Source organism: Mastigoproctus giganteus, chromosome 9 (assembly GCF_048544385.1).
Source record: "Mastigoproctus giganteus isolate SK-2022 chromosome 9, ASM4854438v1, whole genome shotgun sequence".
Classification (NCBI taxonomy): domain Eukaryota; kingdom Metazoa; phylum Arthropoda; class Arachnida; order Uropygi; family Thelyphonidae; genus Mastigoproctus; species Mastigoproctus giganteus.
Window position 1 is genome coordinate 196753414 of NC_143583.1, and position 23361 is coordinate 196776774.

General features: G+C 39.2%; 1 protein-coding gene across 1 annotated transcript in view; it reads left to right on the plus strand.

Moving 5' to 3' along the window:
- The window catches only part of LOC150081006 (venom factor-like), a 785003-nt gene that overhangs the window by 284812 nt on the left and 476830 nt on the right, over positions 1 to 23361 (plus strand). The window contains exon 18 of the mRNA XM_090382066.1: positions 14021 to 14195. Coding sequence (XP_090238192.1) covers positions 14021 to 14195 — 175 coding nt within the window. The remainder of the gene's footprint in view (positions 1 to 14020; positions 14196 to 23361) is intronic.

A 23361-nucleotide genomic window follows, 5' to 3' on the forward strand; every position in this document is an offset into this window, starting at 1 on the left:
TTTTTGCCAGTCGTGCAACATGAGGGTTATTGAAAGACAACTGCAGAAAGCCATCGATAGTCTGAATTCCTGGGCACTTGCTAATGGCTTCAGGTTCTCGCCAGAGAAGACCGTTTGCGTACACTTTTGTCGCAAGCGTAATCTTCATCCTGAACCTGAATTAAGGCTCGGACAAAATGCTATTCCAGTAGCAGCGAACACAAAATTCTTGGGACTCATATTCGATAAAAAATTGACCTTTTTGGATCATATTCGCCAACTCCGCACAAAGTGCACAAGAGCCCTTAATATGCTCCACTCGCTCTCCTCCTTATCTTGGGGTGCAGACCGATGCACCCTTCTACGGCTTTACTGTGCACTTGTGCGATCCAAATTAGATTATGGGTCCCAAGTATATTCTTCAGCCAGAGACAGTGTACTTCGATGGCTGGATCCTGTCCATCATCAGGCTATACGTATTGCTACTGGAGCATTTCGAACATCTCCTGTCCAGAGTTTATACGTCGAAGCAAACGAACCACCGTTATCGTTTCGACGTAAGCAGTTGTCTTTAAAGTACGCTTTAAAACTGAAATCCCTGCCAGACCATCCTACGTGGCCCTTCGTTTTGGAGCCACGATGGGAAAACTTGTACAAAACCCGTAAGACTGCCAATCGTCCTTTTGGTATTCGTGTCCAAGAGCTACTGAATGAACTCAATATCAAGGTAGACAAGGTTGCCCAAACATCAAAGCAACCCTTTCCACCCTGGCATGCTCCTGTCCCGGCATGCGACTTGTCGCTTAGAAACTGGGGAAAGTCGGACACTCCACCATGTGTCTACCTGCAGCTTCATTCAGCACACCGAACTGAATATTCTGACTTCGTGCCAGTCTACACAGACGGTTCGAAATCAGAATCATATATGGGATCTGCTGCTGTCTTTACAGACAGCACTATATCAGAGCAGATTCCCTCTGAATGCAGTATATTTACTGCAGAGCTGCACGCAATTGAGTTAGCCTTGGATCAAATTAGTAAATTCCAATACCAACGGTTCATTTTATATTCCGCCTCTCTTAGCATGTTACAGGCTTTAATATCTGTGAGGTATAATTCTCATCCAGTTCTGTCTAGCATCCAGCAGAAGATTCACGTTCTCCATGAATGCGAATATGACATCCGCTTCTGCTGGATTCCCAGCCACATTGGGATTAGGGGAAATGATTTGGCTGACGCCGCAGCCAAATCAGCAATTCCCAATAATAACCGCTGCCTGTTAGTCCCCTATACAGACTACAGGCAAGTAGTACATCAAAAGATACATTCCCAATGGCAGGATTCGTGGAATAGACAGACTGTGAATAAATTATATCGTATAAAGCCTGTAATTGAACCGTGGCAGTCTAGTCTGCGCAGGAATCGTAAGGAGGAAGTTGTTCTAGCTCGTCTCCGCATAGGACACAGTCATCTTACACATTCTTTTCTTCTGAGGGCAGATGACTGTCCTATGTGCGAGAACTGTGACACCATTTTATCTATTTATCACATTTTAACCGTATGTCCACGTTTTACCCTTGAACGTGATTTTTATTTTACCGCTTTTAGTCATCTGGCTGAGCCTTATACACTCAGCCAGATTTTATCCGACAATGACCACGTGTCTGCTGTTTTTAGCTTTTTAAAATCAATAAACGTTTTTGTTTATATATAAAATTTACATTTTATTGTGATTTTCTGTTTTTTATACATTTGTTAAATTTTTTGACATAGTGACCTAACTAATTAGGTCACTGAAAGTTTACTCTTTTATACATGACCTGGTCTTGGCGCATTATAGCCTAAGTTGCTAATGCGCCAATAAAACCCAAATCAAACTCAAACCTTATCCCTGCTAGAAAAATTCCTATATATCATTGACAATACACCATGAGCTACTCTTGCAGCCCGTCTGCACTGCTCAGAGAACTTCATATCTGCCTGCACAACCACCCCCAGGTCCCTTTCATTCTTTACCACTGTCAGTGTAGTACCACAAAGTTGATACGTTGCTGTGGGGTTGCTGTTTCCCATATGTAGTACTTTACATTTGTCAATGTTAAACTTCATTTGCCACCTCTCAGCCCATCTGCTCAACCTTTCCAGATCCTGTTGCAGCAGCATAGTGTCAGTAGTGTCCTTGACAACCCTGCCAACCTTCGTATCGTCTGCAAACTTGGACATTAAGCTTGGTATACCATCATCAATATCATTTATAAATACAGAAAACAATAAAGGACCCAATACTGAACCCTGAGGGACTCCAATAATAACATTAGTCCACGATGAGCAATGTCCATTGATTACCACTCTCTGTCTTCTCCCTCTCAACCACCCCTTTATTCATAGCAGCAATTTGCCTCCAATGCCACACTGCTCCAATTTGTGCAGCAGTCTTCCATGTGCAACAGTATCAAAAGCCTTTCTAAGATCCAAGTATATAATATCAAAGTTATTCCCTGCATCCAGTTCTTTTGTGACTGCATCATAGTATCCAATCAAATTGGTCAGGCAAGACTTCCCCTTAACAAAACCATGCTGTGTCTGAGCTATAACTGAAGTCTTGTCTAGATGATAATGCAGTGCTTCTTTAACCAGTGCCTCCATTAATTTTCCGGGAACAGAAGTTAAACTCACAGGTCTATAATTACTTGTGTCAGACTTTGATCCTCCTTTGTGAATTGGGGTCACATTTGCACATCTCCAGTCCATGGGTACCTCCTCTGAGTCCAAGGAAGCTCTCATAATTATGGCTAAGGGTTTGCCTACTTCCTTTGCTGCCTCCTTTAATATAACTGGATAGATCCCATCCACCCCAGGTGCCTTTCTTGTGTTTATCTTCAACAATTTCTCCTCCACTTTACTCTCAGTTATTACAAGATTCTCTAGCTTACTGCCAGAGTTGAATACACCTCTGGCATTCCCCTCGCTGAATAAACTCCTCATGTGTGAATGTTGATGCAAAATATTCATTTAGTTTGTTAGCTACCTGAGCAGGATCATCAACAGTTGACCCATCAATATCAAGTGGACCAATCTGATTCATCCCCTTCCTTCTAGAGTTTACATAAGTAAAGAACTCTTTGCTGTTTTTCTTCGCATCCCTTGCCAAGGATTTCTCGTAATCTGCCTTCGCCTGCTTAACCTCCTTTGTAACTTGGTTACAGATCAACTTGTATCTATCATAGGCTTCTGTGTCACGTGTTAATTTGTATGTATCCCATGCATTTTTCTTCTCTGCCATATGCCTCATTAGTTCATCTGACATCCGTTTAGGCCTAAACCTTGAACAATATTTCTTAGTTGGTATGTAAAGCCTAGTAGCTTCCAAGTTAAGTTCTTTGAATGCTTCCCATTTTGAATTTGCTGTTGGTAACATCATCAGTTGATCCCACTGTATAGAATTTAAATACTGTCTCAGTCCATTGTAGTCGCCTTTACGAAAGCAATAACCCTTCCCTTTACCCCTAATGGTAGTTACCTCTTTGAGTAAATCCCACTTCAGCACACTGTGATCACTGCCACCTAGTGGTTCATTTATCTGCAGATTCTTAATGCATGAAGAATCACTACTGATAATCAAATCAAGAGTATTACTCCCTCTAGTTGCCTCCCGAACATGCTGATGTAGAAAACAATCATCCAATAAATCCACAAAAGCCTTGCTAGTGTGTGAGTGACTAGCCCCCAAATTCCAGTCAATATCTGGCAATTCCTGTCACTCCAAATGTTGTCTAGTTCAGCTTTAAATTTATTTAAGCTTTCAACTTCCACAACAACATATGGAAGTCTGTTCCAGTAATAAACTATCCTCTGGCTAAAGGAAAACTTCCACACATCTATTGTACAACAGCCTTTCCTCAGTTTGTATCTATGCTCCCTTAGGTTCTTAATCTCTGCAAGTGGAAGTATCTCATCAGCACATAGTTACATCTTTAAATCCTACATCAGTACTCTGCGATCAGTGTCACCTAGTGGCTCCTTTATCTGAAAATTCTTAATGCATTAATAATCACTGCTGATAATCAGATCAAGAGTATTACTCCATCTGTTTGCCCCTCAGACATATTTCTGTAGAAAATAAATCCTTCAATAAAAAAAACTTTTCCTATTTCACCCATCCAGTCACTCAAAATGTTGTGTAGTTCAGCTTTAAATTTATTTAAGCTTTCAACTTCCACAACAACATATGGAAATCTGTTCCAGTAATAAACTACCCTCTGGCTAAAGGAAAACTTCCACACATCTATTGTACAACAGCCTTTCCTTAGTTTGTATCTATGCTCCCTTAAGTTCTTAATCTCTGCAAGTGGAAGTATCTCATCAGCACATTGAGTGTGCTCAAACCAACCAAGGCCTTGTATGCCTCAATCACATCACCTCACAGGTGCCTAGTCTCCAGATGATGCAGTTGACAGAATTTAAGCCTCTCTTGGTAAGAGAGCCCCATTGTTCCTCTCATCAATCTTGTTTCCCTTCTCTGTACTCATTCTGGCAACTCTACATCCCTCTTAAAATGAGTCCTCCAGACCTGTACATATTACTCAAGGTGTGACTTGACCATTGTGGTAAGGCGCCTCCGTAGCCAGGTGGGCAGGAGCAGCAGTGCGTAGCACACTCTTCTTGATTAGACTGGGGTTCGAGCCTGTGACCACCAAATACGGAGGATGCGGAAAGGTCAGGGAATGACCACCGCATATCCCCAGAGCAATATGGCCTTAGTTGCTACTGCTCCTAAAAACCAAATAACAAACAAACAAACCATTGTGGTATAATCCTTGTCTCTGCTAGCAAAATTGCTATATATCATTGACAAAACTTCATGATCTGCTCTAGCAGTCTGTCTGCACTGCTCAGAGAATTTCATGTCCGACTGCACAGTTACCCCCAAGTCTCCACCACCCTGAGCAGTACCACACAGTTTGTACATTTCTCTTCATTTATTGCTACCCATATGCAGTAGTTTGCATTTGCAAATATTAAACTTCAATTGTCACTTCTCAGCCGATCTACCTAACTTTTCTAGATCCTGTTGCAGTAGCATACTCTCTTTACTATCATTAACAACCCTGCCAACCTTTGTATCTTCTGCAAACTTGGACCTTAGCCTGATATACCTTCATTGATATCATTAATAAATACACAAAACAACAGTGGGCTCAGCACCGAACCCTGGGATACTCCACTAATAACATTAGTCCACATAGAACAGTGTCCATTTATTACCACTCTCTCTTCTGTCTCACACTCAACCATCACTTTAACTGTTGCAGTAACTTGCCCTTAATGCCATACTGCTCCAATTTGTACAGTAGTCATCCGTGTGCAACAGTATTAAAAGCTTTCCTGAAATCCAAGTATATGTTATCAAAATTATTTTTTGTATCCAGTTCCTTTGTGACCACATCATAGTATCCAATCAAATTGGTCAGACAAGACTTCCCCTTAACAAACCCATGCTGTGTCTGAACTGCAGTCTTATCTGGGTGATCCTGCATCACTTCTTTAACCATTGACTTCATTATTTTCCCCAGAACAGAAGTTAAACTAACAGGTCTATAATTATTTGCATCACCCTTTGAACCCCCTTTGTGATTTGGAATATGTTTGCTCATCTCCAGTCCATGGGGGGGGGGCCTCCTCTGAATTTAAGAATGCTCTCATAATTATGGCCAAGGGTGTGCTTACTTCCTTTGCTGCCTCCTTCAATCTAACTGCATAGATTCCATCTGCCTCAGGCGCCTTTTTTATATTTAACTTCAACAATTTCTCCTCCACTTGATGTCTTGATCAGCACTTGAAATTCATCAAATTTATTTACTATACTTCTAGCATTGGTGTACATGCAAGTATACATGCACCTATTCTTATTCTTAGTTATCCTAACACAGTCCATGTATTTCTTTGTTTTAGCATTAGCATTAGCATTAGTAGAGGCATTTGATGCAAGAAAGCAAGCTTATGCAGCATCAGCCAAAAAAAAAAGAAAAAAAAAAAAACCCACTTCCACTTCACCCCTCTGTTCGTTCAAAATACCTGTAAAGCTGAGCCTTAAACTTATTTAGGCTATCAACCTCCACCACAAGGGATTGAAGTCTGTTCCACCAACCAACCACCCGCTGGCTAAAGGCAAATTTCCGCATATCTATCCTACATCTGTCTTTCCTCAATTTGAATTTATGCCCTCTCAGGTGATTTTTCTGAGCTAGAGGAAGAATCCCATCAGCATTGAGCATGCTTAAACCATTCAAGGCTTTATACACCTCTATCAGATCACCTCGCTGGTGCCTAGTCTCCAGACACTGTAATTTGCAAAACTTAAGCCTTTCTTCGTAAGAGCACCCCTTTGTTCCATTCACTAATCTTGTTGCCCTTCTCTGTACTCATTCCAGCAGCTCTACATCCTTCTTGAAATGAGGCCTCCAGACCTGTATACAGTACTCTAGGTGTGGCCTGACCATTGCCTTATACAATGGAATAATCACCTCCTTATCCCTGCTGGAAAAATTCCTGTATATCATTGACAATACTCCATGAGCTACTCTTGCAGCCCATCTGCACTGCTCAGAGAACTTCATATATGCCTGCACAACCACTCCCAAGTCCCTTTCATTCTCTACCACTGTCAGTGTAGTACCACAGAGTTGATACGTTGCTCTGGGGTTGCTGTTTCCCATGTGTAGTACTTTACATTTGTCAATGTTAAACTTCATTTGCCACCTCTCAGCCCATCTGCTCAACCTTTCCAGATCCTGTTGCAGCAGCATAGTGTCAGTAGTGTCCTTGACAACTCTGCCAACCTTTGTATCGTCTGCAAACTTGGACATTAAGCTTGATATATCATCATCCATATCATTTATAAATACAGAAAACAATAATGGACCCAACACTGAGCCCTGAGGGACTCCACTAATAACATTAGTCCACGATGAGCAGTGTCCATTGATTACCACTCTCTGTCTTCTCCCCCTCAACCACCCCTTTATCCATAGCAGCAATTTGCCTCCAATGTCACACTGCTCCAATTTGTGTAGCAGTCTTCCATGTGCAACAGTATCAAAAGCCTTTCTAAGATCCAAGTATATAATATCAAAGTTATTCCCTGCATCCAGTTCTTTTGTGACTGCATCATAGTATCCAATCAAGTTGGTCAGGCAAGACTTCCCCTTAACAAAACCATGCTGTGTCTGAGCTATAACTGAAGTCTTGTCTAAATGATCCTGCAGTGCTTCTTTAACCAGTGCCTCCATTAATTTTCCTGGAACAGAAGTTAAACTCACAGGTCTATAATTACTTGTGTCAGCCTTTGATCCTCCTTTGTGAATTGGGGTCACATTTGCACATTTCCAGTCTATGGGTACCTCCCCTGAGTCCAAGGAAGCTCTCATAATTATGGCTAAGGGTTTGCTTACTTCCTTTGCTGCCTCCTTTAATATAACTGGATAGATCCCGTCCACCCCGGGTGCCTTTCTTGTGTTTATCTTCAACAGTTTCTCCTCCACTTTACTCCCAGTTATTTCAAGATTCTGTAGCTTACTGCTAGAGTTGAATACACCTCTGGCATTCCCCTTGCTGAATAACTCCTCATGTGTGAATGTCGATGCAAAATATTCATTTAGTTTGTTAGCTACCTGAGCAGGATCATCAACAGTTGACCCATCAATATCAAGTGGACCAATCTGATTCATCCCCTTCCTTCTAGAGTTTACATAAGTAAAGAACTCTTTGCTGTTTTTCTTTGCATCCCTTGCCAAGGATTTCTCGTAATCTGCCTTCGCCTGCCTAACCTCCTTTGTAACTTGGTTGCATATCAACTTGTATCTATCATAGGCTTCTGTGTCATGTGTTCATTTGTAAGTATCCCATGCATTTTTCTTCTCTTCCATATGCCTCATTAGTTCATCTGACATCCATTTTGGCCTAAACCTTGAACAATATTTCTTAGTTGGTATGTAAAGCCTAGTAGCTTCCAAGATAAGTTCTTTGAATGCTTCCCATTTTGAATTTGCTGTTGGTAACATCATCAGTTGGTCCCACTGTATAGAATTTAAATACTGTCTCAGTCCATTGTAGTCGCCTTTACGGAAGCAATAACCCTTCCCTTTACCCCTAATGGTAGTTACCTCTTTGAGTAAATCCCACTTCAGCACACTGTGATCACTGCCACCTAGTGGTTCATTTATCTGCAGATTCTTAATGCAGATTCTCTAGTTGCCTCCCGAACATGCTGATGTAGAAAACAATCATCCAATAAATCCACAAAAGCCCTGCTAGTGCGTGAGTAACCAGCCCCCAAATTCCAGTCAATATCTGGGAAATTAAAATCTCCCATTATAAGACTCTCTGATTTACTGGCCCACTCTATTTCCCTGTACAGTTCCTTATTATACTCATCAGAGTCATTAGGCCTATAGCACACTCCTACTCTCAATTTTGATCTCCCAATGCTTATGTCACACCAAACTGACTCAACACTGCACTGTCCAGCGATGTCGACTGGCTTCACTTCCTTGGTTTTTATGTGTTTCTTAACTAATAGCATAATCCCTCCTCCCTTCCTATCCTGTCTATCCTTTCTGTAGACGTTGTACTCCCCAAATTGCAGTTCTGCATCCCTTATATCTGTGTGACACCCCGTCTCTGATATCCCAACAATATCTGCCTTTGATGTTTTGAGCAATACCTCAAATTCATCAAATTTATTTACTAAACTCCTAGCATTGGTGTACACACAAGTATACCTGCACCTGTTTCTATTCTTAGCTACCCTAACACAACCCATGTGTTTACTTGTACCGCAATGGTTCCCAGCAGTCTCTGAAATACCATGCATATTGTGTTTCAGGCTTCTGCTCATTCTAATAGAAGCAGTGCAAGAATCTCTTTCACCTCTGCCAGTGGCTACTGTCAATCTATTGGTCTTTGTCTCCCCCCAAGCTAGCAGTTTTCCGACCCACCTAACACTGCCTCGATAGCATCAGCAAATATTCTTGCACCCTTTCTATTTAAGTGTATCCCATCCCTGTAGAAGCAATCTCTCCTGTTAACAAGTACAGTCCAGGCTGAAAAAAATTCTACCCCTTGAGCCTTGCACAATCGTTCCAGGGCCGAATTGATCGACAAGGCTCTCATCATATACTCCCTCCTATCATGTCTGGGCAGATAGGAGGGAGTATATTTTATGATGACTCCCACCAGTCCCTGAATATCCCAACACCTCACCCTCTAGGCCACTGCTCATTCTAATGAAGGCAGTGAAAGAATCACTTTCACCTCTGCCTGTGGCTATTTTTAACCTTTTAGTCTGTGAATCCCCCCCAAGCTAGCAGTTTTCTGACTCACCGATCGCTGCCTTGAGCAAACAAGCATCAGCAAACACTCTTGCACCCTTTTTATTTAAGTGTATCCTATCCTATCCCTGTAGAAGCAGTCTCTCCTGTTAACAAGCACAGACCACGCTGAGAAAAATTCTACCCCATGAGCCTTGCACAATTCCTCCAGGGCTGAATTGATTTACAAGGCTCTCATCATATACTCCCTCCAATCATGTCTTGGCAGAATTGTAGACACTTTCAAATTTAACCCTAACTCATGACTCTTTTTCAACGTTGACCTGTACTTGTTCAGTAAGTCTGCATATCTCCTGCTCATAATGTCATTAGTTCCAATGATTTTTGGTCAGACAAAAATCCACATGCCACTGTAAAAACAAATTTTCAACTTTGCTTCTCTGTAAATGTGTGGTGCAGTATTATTGACAATTAGTTGATTGGGCCTGTTGTGTTACAAAATCATCTTACAGGGCCTGTTTAGCTAGAATTTCTACAAAATGAACTTCCACTGCTATTGGAGGATGTTCCCTTGGCTACATGGATTGGTATGTACTTTCAGCATGACGGAGCTCCTGCACATTATACCCGTCAAGTGATAAATATCTAAATCGAACTTTGCGTGAATGATGGCTGCGGTGATCTGTTCACTGGCCACCCAGGTCTCCAGCCCTCACTCCATCAGATTTTTGTTTGTGGGGATGGATGAAAAGTGCAGTATGCAAAGTAAAGGTGAATACAACAGACGAATTCCTCGCTCGCATTTTGGATACTGCTGCCCTCATTAAAGAACACCAAGATGACCTCAGAAGAACAACACATCATATTACCACAAGAGTGGCAAAGTGCATTGTGGTTGGTGGTGGGATTTTCGAACATTTATTGTGAACTTTAAAAAAATTGTCAATTGTGTTTTGTATCATTCAAAAAGTCAATAAATGCAAACAATAAATCATTTATCATTCTTTAATACCCCATATAATGGATTTGTGCATGCCAATTTCAAACAGCTGTATCTCCACATCCATTGAGAATTGGACACATGTTTATATGAACTTTTTTACTCAGAATAATTGATACCATAACCTCCCAAAATATTTACTATTCCTCCTGAATCACTCTGTATATGCATCACCTGTATTTTTTTTTTCTGCCATTGGTCTCATTAGTTCAGCTGACATCGATTTAGGTCTAAACCTTGAGTATTATATCTAAGTTGGTATAAAAAAGTCTGGAAGCTTCTATGATTATTTCCCTGAATGGGTATCATTTAAAATTTGTTGTTGGTAAATCATTGGTTGGTTCAACTGAATAGGATAATTATTATATTTAATACCACTCATATACCACGTAAAATTGACAATATAGTTTATTAGGATATTCACCTAAACTACTATGCATTATGGTGATTCTCATCAAGTATTCTTTTTAATCTGTTAGTAATGACCTTGTGAACAACTTGTAGATATGGGATAGCAAGATAGTTGATCTGTAATTTCCAATTTCTGATTTATCTCCTTTGTTATTCAAAGTTTTGAAATTTTTTTTTTTTTTTTAGCTGGTGCAGCAAAAGGCTCACCAAGGCTTCCTTGCACCATATAGCTATTTATAATAATAATAATAATTTGTCCACACAGCAGTGTTCATTGATTACCACTCTCTGTTATCTCCCACTCAACCATCCCTTTATCCATTGTAGCAACTTACCCTTAATGCCATACCTCTCCAATTTTTTCAGCAGTCTTCCATGTGCAACAATATCAAAAGCTTTCCTGAAATTAAATATGATATCAAAATTATTTTTGGCATTCAGTTCCTTTGTGACCACATCATAGTATTCAATTAGGCTGGTCAGACAAGACCTCCCTTTAACAAACCCATGCTGTGTCTTAACTCTTGCTGCAGACTTGTCTAGATGATCCTGCAATGCTTCTTTAACCAGTGATTCCATTACTGTATTTTCCTTGGAAAACAAATTAAACTAACAGGTCTATAGTTACTTGTGTCACCTTTAGAACCCCCTTTATGAATTGTTGATACATTTGCACATCTCCAGTTCATGGGGACCTCCCCTGAGTCCAAAGAGGCTCTCATAATTATGGCTAAGGGTTTGCTTACTTCCTTTGCTGCCTCCTGTAATACAAGTGGATAGATCTCATACACCCCAGGTGCCTTTTTTATGCTAACTTCAACAATTTCTCCTCCACTTTGCTTTCAGTTATTACAAAATCACTTGGCTTCCTGTTAGAGTTTGATAAACTTCTGGCACTCCCCTCATTGAATAACTTCTCATGTGTGAATGTAGATGCAAAATACTCATTCAGTTTATCGGCTACCTGAGCATGTTACCTATTTAAAAAAAAAAAAAAATGTTTATTTTCTTTACATCTGGTCTGTATATTAGCCAGTTTTCTTCTGGCTTCCGACCTTTAACCCATATATGGTACTTGCATACAGAGTATCTCAGTAGCCTTCCACAAAAACACCAATGCCTTCATTTACTTTATTTTCATGTATAGGGTGATTGGAAAGCTGCTATCTAGCGGAAAGTGCACGAAGCTGTGCACCTGTCTTGTCAACAAAGAACTGTTCAGCCAGGTGGACGGTCGCTAATGGTCTGGGGCATGTTCAACTGGCACATGTTGGGACCTGGTACGTCTAGATGCATCTCTGAATGGTCCAGGTTACATGAACATTACATTACTTTACATTGACAAATGTAAAGTACTACACATGGGAAACAGCAACCCCAGAGCAACGTATCAACTCTGTGGTACTACACTGACAGTGGTAGAGAATGAAAGGGACTTGGGGGTGGTTGTGCAGGCAGATATGAAGTTCTCTGAGCAGTGCAGACGGGCTGCAAGAGTAGCTCATGGAGTGTTGTCAATGATATACAGGAATTTTTCCAGCAGGGATAAGGAGGTGATTATTCCATTGTATAAGGCAATGGTCAGGCCACACCTAGAGTACTGTATACAGGTCTGGAGGCCTCGTTTCAAGAAGGATGTAGAGCTGCTGGAACGAGTACAGAGAAGGGCAACAAGATTAGTGAATGGAACAAAGGGGTGCTCTTACGAAGAAAGGCTTAAGTTTTGCAAATTACAGTGTCTGGAGACTAGGCACCAATGAGGTGATCTGATAGAGGTGTATAAAGCCTTCAATGGTTTGAACATGCTCAATGCTGATGGGATTTTTCCTCTAGCTCAGAAAAATCACCTGAGAGGGCATAAATTCAAATTGAGGAAAGACAGATGTAGGATAGACGTGCGGAAATTTGCCTTTAGCCAGCGGGTGGTTGGTTGGTGGAACAGACTTCCATCCCTTGTGGTGGAGGTTGATAGCCTAAATAAGTTTAAGGCTCAGCTGGACAGGTATTTTGAACGAACAGAGGGGTGAAGTGGAAGTGGGTTTTTTTTTTTTTTTCTTTTTTTTTTGGCTGATGTTGCATAAGCTTGCTTTCTTGCATCAAATGCCTCTACTAATGCTAATGCTAACATCCTTGCAGACCATCTGCATCCCTTCATGGTCATCATGCACCCACAGGGCAATGGACTCTTCCGGCAGGACAATGTGCCTCCCACGGAGCTGTAGTGACCAGAACATGGTTCAAAGCATTCTACAGATTTGGCCTCCCCATTCACCAGACATGAACCCTATGGAGGATCTTTGAGATGCACCGTGGAAAGGTCCATTTGAGCTGTGGGCCTCCACCCAGGAATGCGACGGAAATATGGACAGCGGTGCAGCAAGAATGGTTGGAAATACCCGTGGAATGCTTTCGTGAACTAGTGGACTCAATGCCTTGCCATGCAACTGCCCTTATCCAGGCAAAATGTGGGCCTACCTATTCTTATCCAGGCGAAATGTGGGCCTTCCAATTATTACTAGGTAGGTTTCCCATGATTTCTGTCCACTCAGTATAAGATTATTGATGTTATTTCTAGGAAATGGTTGCACTTTCTGGGTACCAATTCTTTCCATAAACAAGTGGTAATTATGGCATTTATAGCATTTGCTTAAGGAACTGCACATTGCAGAAGGGTTCCATCCTAGCCACATATAATAATCAAGGTGTCATGTGGTGATGAATAAATAAATTAAATAAATTTTCTGTTTATACTCCAGGATGACCAAACGGTCAGAGGAGTTCACAAGATAGAATACAAGAAACAGCACCGTATTCAGTAGTCACGGGCTTGAACCCCGGTCACTCAAGGCACGTGTACTTATGTACCCGCGCGCCTGACGGTATTATTGCAGTGATAATATTGGGAAATCCTTGTGTATTCCTTATTCTTCAGAGACAGTTCCTTGTGGCTTTGATTTGTTCCATAAGATGAAAAGATTAGGAAAAAAAAAACCATGTGACCTCCATCTAGTTGTCAGCAGTTCTGAAGCAGAAAACTTGTTCTTACCAATTGCAGTTGATTGCAGCTCTCATCCTGATTCAGGTAAAATTCAATGAACTCTTTTAATTGCTTATAATTGAGCATAGTATTAAAGAATAACATTGCTTTAATATGTTATTGTATAATGCCTACCTATAAAACTTAATTTTATTTATTTGATATATAAATAAATATGCATGTACTTAAACAGTTTTCCCATATATATGTATATGAATACCTTTGTAATTAATGTAATTAAAAGGATATTCTTTATTTATACAGTTTTGGCAAGTGCACTTGCTGGAAGTCCAGAATTTGATTCTCGCTTCCGAATTGCTGATGTTGGTCCTGACTTTTTAGATTTTGTTAGAAGTGATGAAGAAGACTTAAAAGAAAAGAAGACTTTAGAAAGAAAGGACTTCAGAGAAACCTGGATATTTGATGAGATTAATATCGGGTAAATAAGGCTAATTGTACTGTACTTTACTCATTTCCTCCAAAATCTAAAATAGGTGATTTTATTATATTTTTATGCCCTGATTATGAAAATGTTATGAAGAATATTCCATATTTCTTTTGAAAAGATACAAGTATCACAGAGCTATTCTATTATTAGTGGCTCATAATCATCTCAGGAATTTATTGACTTCTTAGCAATTCCATGACGTATTACCTTTCTTCTAAATGGGAAGAGGAAGAAAGGAGTGTAAAAACTTCCAATTAAGTCTCCACTCCTTTCTTTTAGTAAAAAAGAGTGTAGGTTTAAGTTCAGGAAAGTGTGCAACATTTTCTAATGCAACAAATGCCACTGGCAGCAGTTCAGAGATAAATGAGATTGAACTTTAAAATTTAAAGAATATTATAATTAGAATAGAACCTCCATTATCTGAGCTTCCATTAACTGAAGTTTCTGTTAACTGAGCTGCCCTGCCAAAACAAACACAAATAAATAAAATAAATAATGTTAGAAGTTAAACCTTGGAATTGTTAATTTGATTGCATGTGGCCTGATGGGTCATGTCACTCTCAACTAGCAATCACATTCATAAATATTAATAATTGACATGTTAGTAATCGGCAACAAACATGTCAATAAATACATCATATGGCATATAATATATTTCATATACTCTCTCACTTCTTTTAATGTTTAGAAGCCACGATTAATTACAAATATGCTCAAGCTTGTAAGCATATACAAGCATATACTCTTCTCACTTGTTTTGATGTTTAAAAGTCATGATTAATTACAAATATGCTCAACCTTGTTATATGGAATGACCATCCCAAGGAAAACTTTTTTTGGGCTTGTCTAATAACTGGCACACTTTGCAGTTAATTTTAAAAAATAGTAAACTTATCAACTGGTAAGTTTAGAAGTAAGAAATTTTATTAAATGACATAAGAAAGAGTAAAATTATAACTTTATTAATTTAATGCCTACTACATACCATATGCAGTACATTTTATATATTAATCTGTATTTGTTCTTGATATTATCTAAAAAAAGCTTTTAAATTACTTTGTAAATACATATTTTTATTGTGACTACATAAGAATAAATATTGTAGAGTAATAAATAAATCCTAAGCACCTGGGAAAAGATGGGTTTCTGATATCCGAGGTCTTGGTTCTGTTAATCTTGGATAATCATGATCCTGCTTATCTGAATTAAGGTTTAAACAGAAGGTTCTTCACAGTAAATTTTCTGTGCACAGGTAATTTTTAATTTCATGATCTTCCTATGGTGATATTTTTAACTTTTTGAAATGTGGCTCACATTTCAAATTCAAAATATCTAGTGAACCACCATAGTCCTTAACTACTTTGATGACTTTTGTAAGTCAGTGAAAGGTTAAGGACACTGATCTCATAATGATTCGGCTTGGAGTGCCAAACATTATGTTAAAAGTTAAGTACAGTCATGCAGCTATTAGTAAATACACAGGCAATTGGAAAATGAGACTGATGCTAGAAAAAAAATAATATTCATGTTTGAGTAAACTAACCTTAGTGTTTTCAAAGTAACTTTCTACCGCATCCACACACTGCATGTAACAACCATGAAGTAACTGGAAGAGCTGGTGGAAGGCCGTGACTGGTATGATATTCAATATTGTTGTCACAGTTCTTTGAATGGTGTTGATATCATGAAAATAATAGCCTTTCAGTGTTGCTTTGAGCTTCAGGAACAAAATGAAGTCACACAGGGCTAAGTTAGGTGAATACAGTGGGTGCGGAAGTGCGACTTTTTTGCTAGCTGAAAACTCCCAAACAATAAGGACTTTGTGGCTTGGTGCATTGTCATGCAAGAGGAACCAATTGCTGTCTTGTCCATACTGAGGCTGCACATGATGGATTCTCTGCAAAAAAATGTTTCAAAATGTCCAGATAGCAGGCAGCAGTAATACTTTGACCATTTGTGCACAATTCCCTTGATGTCATAGAAAGTGATGAGGATGGTTTTGATTTTTGACGTTGATGAACTTTTTAGCTTTGGAAGAGTTTGCTGACTTTCATTTCCTCACTTTGTTGTTTCATTGCTGGGTCATACTGAAAACACCATGTTTTGTCATCTGTAATGATTGAATTCGGTAAGTTGAGTTTGCTTTCATCGGTCTCAACGAGTTCTCTGCAGTGAAGAAAGATCCTGTCCATTCCAGTTGAGAATTGGAGAGGATAATCGGGGAACTTTGCCACTTAGTTGTTTTATTTTCCGCCATATTATTCTTGAATCAGTATTTTTATTAATCGAGCTCGCAAATCGAATCCAAGATTCTCTTTTAGCTTTCTTCCTAATGTGACGGGCCTTGGCTCTGAGTCTCTTGTAGTTTATAAGATTGGCAGTGGTGGGATATTTTTGAAACAGATTCCATGCTCGGTTTTTCTCTTTTTTTGCACCTCTGCACTCTTCGTTCCACCAATAGTTTATGGTTCTATGGGTTGTTGTCTGTGATTGTGGAATCACAGCACATGCAGCAGCCAGTATTTGTCTTGTGATGTGATCAGTAGCTCTGTCAATAGGACAGGTTTCGATTATCTGTTCATCAAAGGACACTTGGGAATTGAATTTTGCTCAATCTGCTCTGTGAAATTTCCATTTTACGTAGTTTTGGGAAATTATTGAATGTCCTGTTTGAATCTTACATTTTAGCCGAAAGGGATCACTATTTAGCGGGTTGTCGAGGGCCGTCCACTCAATACTAGGGAAGAGGATCGGAGAGCATATCGAAAGGTCTATTGCAGAAGTTCTACCCGTAGAGAGATGGATGTAAGTTGGCAAGCCAGTATTTAGTATAGTCAGATTTTGTCTGTCAGCAAGCTGTTCGATAAGTTGTCCTCATCCATCTGCATTGGGAGAACCCCACAATGGATGGTGTCCATTGAAGTCACCCAATAAACAGATAGGGGTTGGCAACTGCCGAATAAGATCTTCTAGTTCATGGATGGTATAGGAGTGATTGGGCGATAGGTAGATAGAAACAATTGTCAAAGTAATACCAATCACAATACGTGTTGCAACAGCTTTGATGGAGGTTTGTAAAGGAATTAATCTGCAAGGTACTCGTGAGTCTATGAGTATGGCTACCCCTCCGTGAGCATTATTTGTAGCAGTTCTGTCTTTTCTAAAGAGTGCATAATTCTTAACTGAGAGTGATACATGACGTGTTAAATTTTTCTCTTGTAGGCAGATGCCTATGGGATGGTAATGATCAATTAACTTGTGGATATCATCAATGTTACTGCGAATTCCTCTACAGTTCCACTGTATGATTTGGTGCATTATTTGGTTTTGTTACTTGAGGAAGATTCTGAGTCTTTTTTATTCCCAGGCTGTTTGTGGCGGTCAAGTTTCATTTTCTCTTTTCTTGGAAAGGTTGGGCGTCCGGTATCCATGTCATCTTCTGCATGAAGATCTAGGATAGGTTCATTTGGGTCAGTATTGTTATCAGTGTCCATATTTACTGAAGTGATATTGTTTGTCTTCCTATTTGTAACTGAGTCGGTTTTTGACTTTGAAATATCTGATGGTCTATGTGGGGTTGCTGGTGGGACTGTGACAGGGGTGTTGTTGGCTCTATCTACTACCTTTTGCTCTTTTGGAGTCTGTTTCATTGATGGTGACAGTACAGATCGGGCCCAGTCTGCAATCGACATGGTTGGGGGAACTGATACTTCAGTTTGTGTTGCTGTTGTTTGGTATTTTTGCATTGCTGCTGCATATGTGTTCTTAGGTGCGTTAAGCATAATTTGCTTTCTTGCCTCTTGGTATGTGACTTTTCGTTCTATCCTGTACTTTTGGATTTTTTTTTCAGTTTTCCATAGATCGCATGACTTGGAGTAGGCTGGATGCATGCCTTTGCAATTCAGACAGTGCGGTGTTTTGGCGTCACAGTCTGTGTGCGAATGTTCTTTCGACCCACAGTTTGGGCAGACTGGATCTCCTCGACAAGCCATTTGTGCGCGACCAAATTTTTGGCACTTGTAGCATCTTATAGGATTCGGGATAAAGGGTTGTACTCGGCAGTTGAGATAGCCGGCTTTGACACTGGATGGCAAGATAGGTGTTCCGAATGTCAGAATGATGTTGCGGGTGGGAACAAGTTCTCCATCTTTCCTGATCATGATGCGTTTGGCTTGTATCACTTTCTGATGTTTGAGTTCTTGGGCCAGTTCATCTTCTGTTACATTTATCAGATCCCACTCTGCAATTACTCCCTTGGAAGTACAGTAAACCCCGCTATTCGCGGTATCTGTATTCGCGGTTTCGCATATTCGCGATCGCCGATTTAATATAAAATGAAACCTAAAAAAAATGTGAATTTTAAAGCGCCGTGAATATTTTCCGCCATAAAAAAACATGGGCGTGGCTGAAATTATCTTTCCCGGTCAAAACAGCGCTCAGTGGGTGGGGGGGGAGAGGGGTGACAAAATCGCGAGCGTGGTTGTTTCTCGCTAATCCTTGTTCAGTATGTGTTATGCGCTTGTTATGGAAGGTTTCGTTGTTTGCTTTTATTTTATATGCTTATAAATTGCATAAATTTATCAATTTATATGCTTACAAAAATGATAAATCTACCGTTTTGCAGTGTAAAACAGACTTTTTCTAGTGTGTTAACGGAAGAAAGTGACTTTATTGTGGACAAGTTCTTTCTAACCCCTACAAAAATATGGCTCCGAATAACAAGAGAAATGTGAAAATATCAAAGAAGGTGATGACATTAGTGAATAAAATTGAGTTATTAGATAAAATTTATAATGGTGAAAGTGTCTTCTCAGTGGCAAAACATAAAATCAATGAGTCAACGGTACGATCAATCAAAAAATCGTAAGAAAAAATCCGCCGCAGTGTCCGTGAAAACACGCTAGTTGCTTCAAAAATTTGCTCTGTAACTCGTGATGTTAAATTAGAAAAAATTGAAAAAGATTTAAATCTGTGGATAGAAGACCGAACTCAAAATAAAATTCCATTAAGTTCACTCATCATTCGTGAAAATGCAAAACTCCTTTATCAACACTTTAGCGAAACTGGTGATAGCACTGGTGGGATAAGTTTTTTTGCTAGCAAAGGCGCTGGTTTGAAAGATTTGTTTGAAATTTCTAATAAATGTTACATTTAATATTAAATTGTTTCTTATTTTCATTTCGATGCCACATGCTTGCATTTCACTATGTATTGTCTATGTACATAGTCATATTATGAAGGTACATATAATACATACATAGACAAAATTTTAGACTAGTTTTTCTTATATATTTCATACTTTGGAACGGAACCCCTTTATTACTATGGGAGCCATAACTCAGTATTTGCGTTTTCGGTATTCGCGACATTTCTCCGGAACGTAATCCCCGCGAATAGCTGGGGTTTACTGTATTTAGTGTTGCATGAGGGGTAACTTGAATGGGTAGTCCGCCAAATATTGTTAGTTTCAACAGTCTCTGAATGTGCATGACTCACTGTTTCTACCAAGAGGTCTCGAGATCTTAGTCTTCTCACCATTTTGGAAGAGCTCGCCACATTTTCCAAACATTTTTGTATAAGAAATGGTGAGAGAGTGCTCATAGATTTGTCCGACAGACTATGTAAGATAAGGAATGATGGGCATTCCTGTTGGTCTGTGTCTGTACGCAGTCGTTTAGACTTTGTTACATCGTGAGAAATTTCATGATCAGCATTGTTGATGGTACTGGATCAGTGCCTAGGCTGCTCAAGCTCTGGGTAATTGTCGTAGTCCATGTTAGGCTCCTTTTTGCCCTGGGAGGTTGACTTTCCCTCCCAAGTTTCCGGCCCCGCCACGGGGAGGCAGGAGCAGTGCCGCAAGGAGGCCAAGCGGTTAGATAAGTTAGTTGGTTAGTAAAATAGAGTAAATATATGTAATGAAAAAGAAAGGTGAGTTTCCTTCCTTGTTCTTACTTGTGATTTTTCAAGTATAGAACTGAATTATAAATGAACTTCCAGTAAAAAACGATATAACTTAAAATGAACTTTTATCACTGGGAAAGATCGCTATATATTCGCACTTTGAACGCTTCACCTCGAATTCGCTTGGCACCCGGGGCCAAAATACTTTTACCTCCACTGCATATCAAGTTAGGTAATGAAGCAATTTGTTAAAGTATTGAATAAGGATCGCAACTGCTTTAAGTGCATTTGGTAAATTTCCTGGTTTATCTGATGCAAAACTTAAGGAGGGTATCTTCATTGGTCCCCAAATTAGAAAATTGGTTTTAAACAGTCAGTTTGAAACTACTATGACTGATGTTGAAAGGGAAGCCTGGATTGCTTTTAAAAGTGTAATGGAAAACTTTCTAGGAAATCATAAATCACAGGATTATGAGAAAATTGTTCAAAATATGCTTGAAAAGCTTCACAATTTAGGTTGCAATGTGAGCATCAAAATTCAATTTTTGCATGCCCATCTTGATTTTTTCCACAAAAATCTTGACCAGATGAGCGAAGAACAAGGGGAGAGATTCCATCAGGACATAAAGGAAATGGAGCAGAGGTACCAGGGAAGGTGGAATACAAGCACGATGGCCAACTACTGCTGGTGTTTAAAAAGAAAGAAACCTGGCACTGTACATTAAAGAAAAATGATTAAACATTCTTTTCAAACAAAGAGACGAAGGTCTGATTAATGAAAGTTTCAGAATTTTGATTAATACTTGTTAGTATTTACGTATTTTTTGATATATGAAAATGCAATCCTATCAGTTTGTCATTACTAAATACAACAAAGTAATATACCTTCGTAAAAAAAACAATACTTTTTTATTTCTTAAATTGTGATGTATCTGGATGTGATACAAAAAAAATCTGAGTCATATTTGAAATCACAGCAACATATTTTGGCTGTAGGACCTATTGAAATTCAAACCCCAGTGAACAAACTTAAATTTCTAAACTAGTGTTATTCATGCCTTAAGAATTTGCCAATAACTGAATCACCTAGAGGTTTACAAAAACCCTTCCCTTTACCCTTGATCACAGTGTACTTATGTGGATTTATTTAAAGATGTAACTACTATCAAGGGTAAAGGGAAGGGCTGTTGTTTTCATAAAGGTGACTACAGTGGTCTCAGTTTTTAAATTCAGTACAGTGGGATCAACTGATGATGTTACCAATGGTGAATTTTAAATGGGAAGCCTTCAGGACTTAATCTGGAGGCTACTAGGCTTTTCATACCAACTAAGAAATACAGTTCAAGGTTCAGGCCTAAATGGATGTTGGATGAATTAATGAGGCTTGTGTTAGAGATGAAAAATGCATGGGATGCATATAAATTATCAGACAACACAGAAGCCTATGGCAGATATAAGCTAGTTTTTAATCAAGTCACAAAGGAGGTTTGGCAGGCAAAGGCAGATTACGAGAAATCTTTGACAAAGGACACAAAGAAAAAATGGCAAAGAGTTCTTTATTTATGTAAACTCTATAAGGAAGGGGATGAATCAGATTGGTCCACTTAACATAGATGGTTCGACTATTGATGATCTTGCTCAAGTAGCTGATAAACTGAATAAGTATTTTGCATCTACATTCACACATGAGCAGTTAATCAAAGGAGGGGAATGACAGAAGTTTATCAAACTCTAACAGGAGCTAAGTGATTTTGCAATAAATGGGAGCAAAGTGGAGGAGAAATTGTTGAAGTTAAATGTAAAAAAGGCACCTGGGGCAGATGTAATCTATTCGGTTATAATGGAGGAGGCAGCAAAAGAAGTAAGCAAACCTTTAGCCATATTTATGAGAGCATCCTTAGAGTCAGTGGAGGTCCCCGTGGACTGGAGATGTGCAAATGTATCCCCAATCAAAGGGGGTTCAAAGGGTGACAAAATAATTATATCCCTTTTAGTTTAAATTCTGTTTTGGGGAATATAATGGTGTCACAGGTTAAAGAGGTGATACAGGATCACCTAGACAAGACAGCAGTAATAGCTCAGACACAGCACGGGTTTGCTAAGGGTAAGTCCTGTCTGACCAATTTGATTGAATACTACAATGTGGTTACAAAGGAACTGGATGCAAGAAATAATTTTTATATCATATACAGGTCGACCATCACTAATCTGGCCACCAGTAATCTGGTTCCACTGCTAATTCAGACATAATTTCTGTGAACGTAATTTCAAATTTCCCAGGGTCAGTGCACCAACCTGCCGCTACCGTTTTGGTAGCATTGGTTGCAGCATCAGCTGTTGGCGTGAACTCATAAACACTGGCAAGCCATTTCTACTTGGTTTTCTGCATTTATTATTATAGCCTACTCACATTTAGCCCCAGCCATGGTTCCAATGCATAAAGGAAGTGCCTCTCGTTGGGCTGTTATGTCCATAACAGATAAAGTTGAACTTCTGAAAAAACTCGACAGCGGTGTATCTGAGAGAAGTTTAACTCTGCTTAGTTGTAAATTCCAGCAATTTCTCTCAGTTCCTCTTATTTTACGAATTTTTTTTTAGCCATTCCTTTTTAGATTTTTTTTTTTTTTTTTTTTTTTTTACAACACAGTTGTTCAAACTTGTGGAAAACACAGCACTATATGACGGATAATACAGTGTGCTAACGAACTTGTTTTCACAAAATCTCTAACAATACTGACAAACTTATTGCGTCGTTTGAGAGTTTATCTTATCGCAATTAGTTTTATTGCAATGCTTGCTGCGCATGCAATAAACTAATCACAAATGACCTTCATATGTATGTAGTAATAGTGTCACACGTGTGTGGCCGACAAGGCTTCTCAAGAAATAAAGTAACCTACTGAGCTATGTCAGCCACATATATGCGACACAAAAAAAAGAGGGTTTTTATTTTTTTATTTTTATTTTTTTGATATTTTAAGCAAAAAAACGACAACACTGACATTACAATATTTATTTTAGAATTACTAATCAAATTATTTGCTAAATATTTTTTTGGCCCCTGGGGAATTTTTTCTTAAACTAGCTTAGCAGTCAACTGGTTAGCTGTTGGGTAAGCTGTATGTGCTAAAATAACCACCAGTGATTTGGCAAACTCACTAATCTGGCAACCCACCAATGCTGCTGGATTAGTGAAGGTCGACCTATACTTGGATTTCTGGAAAGCTTTTGATACTGTTCCATATGGAAGAGTGCT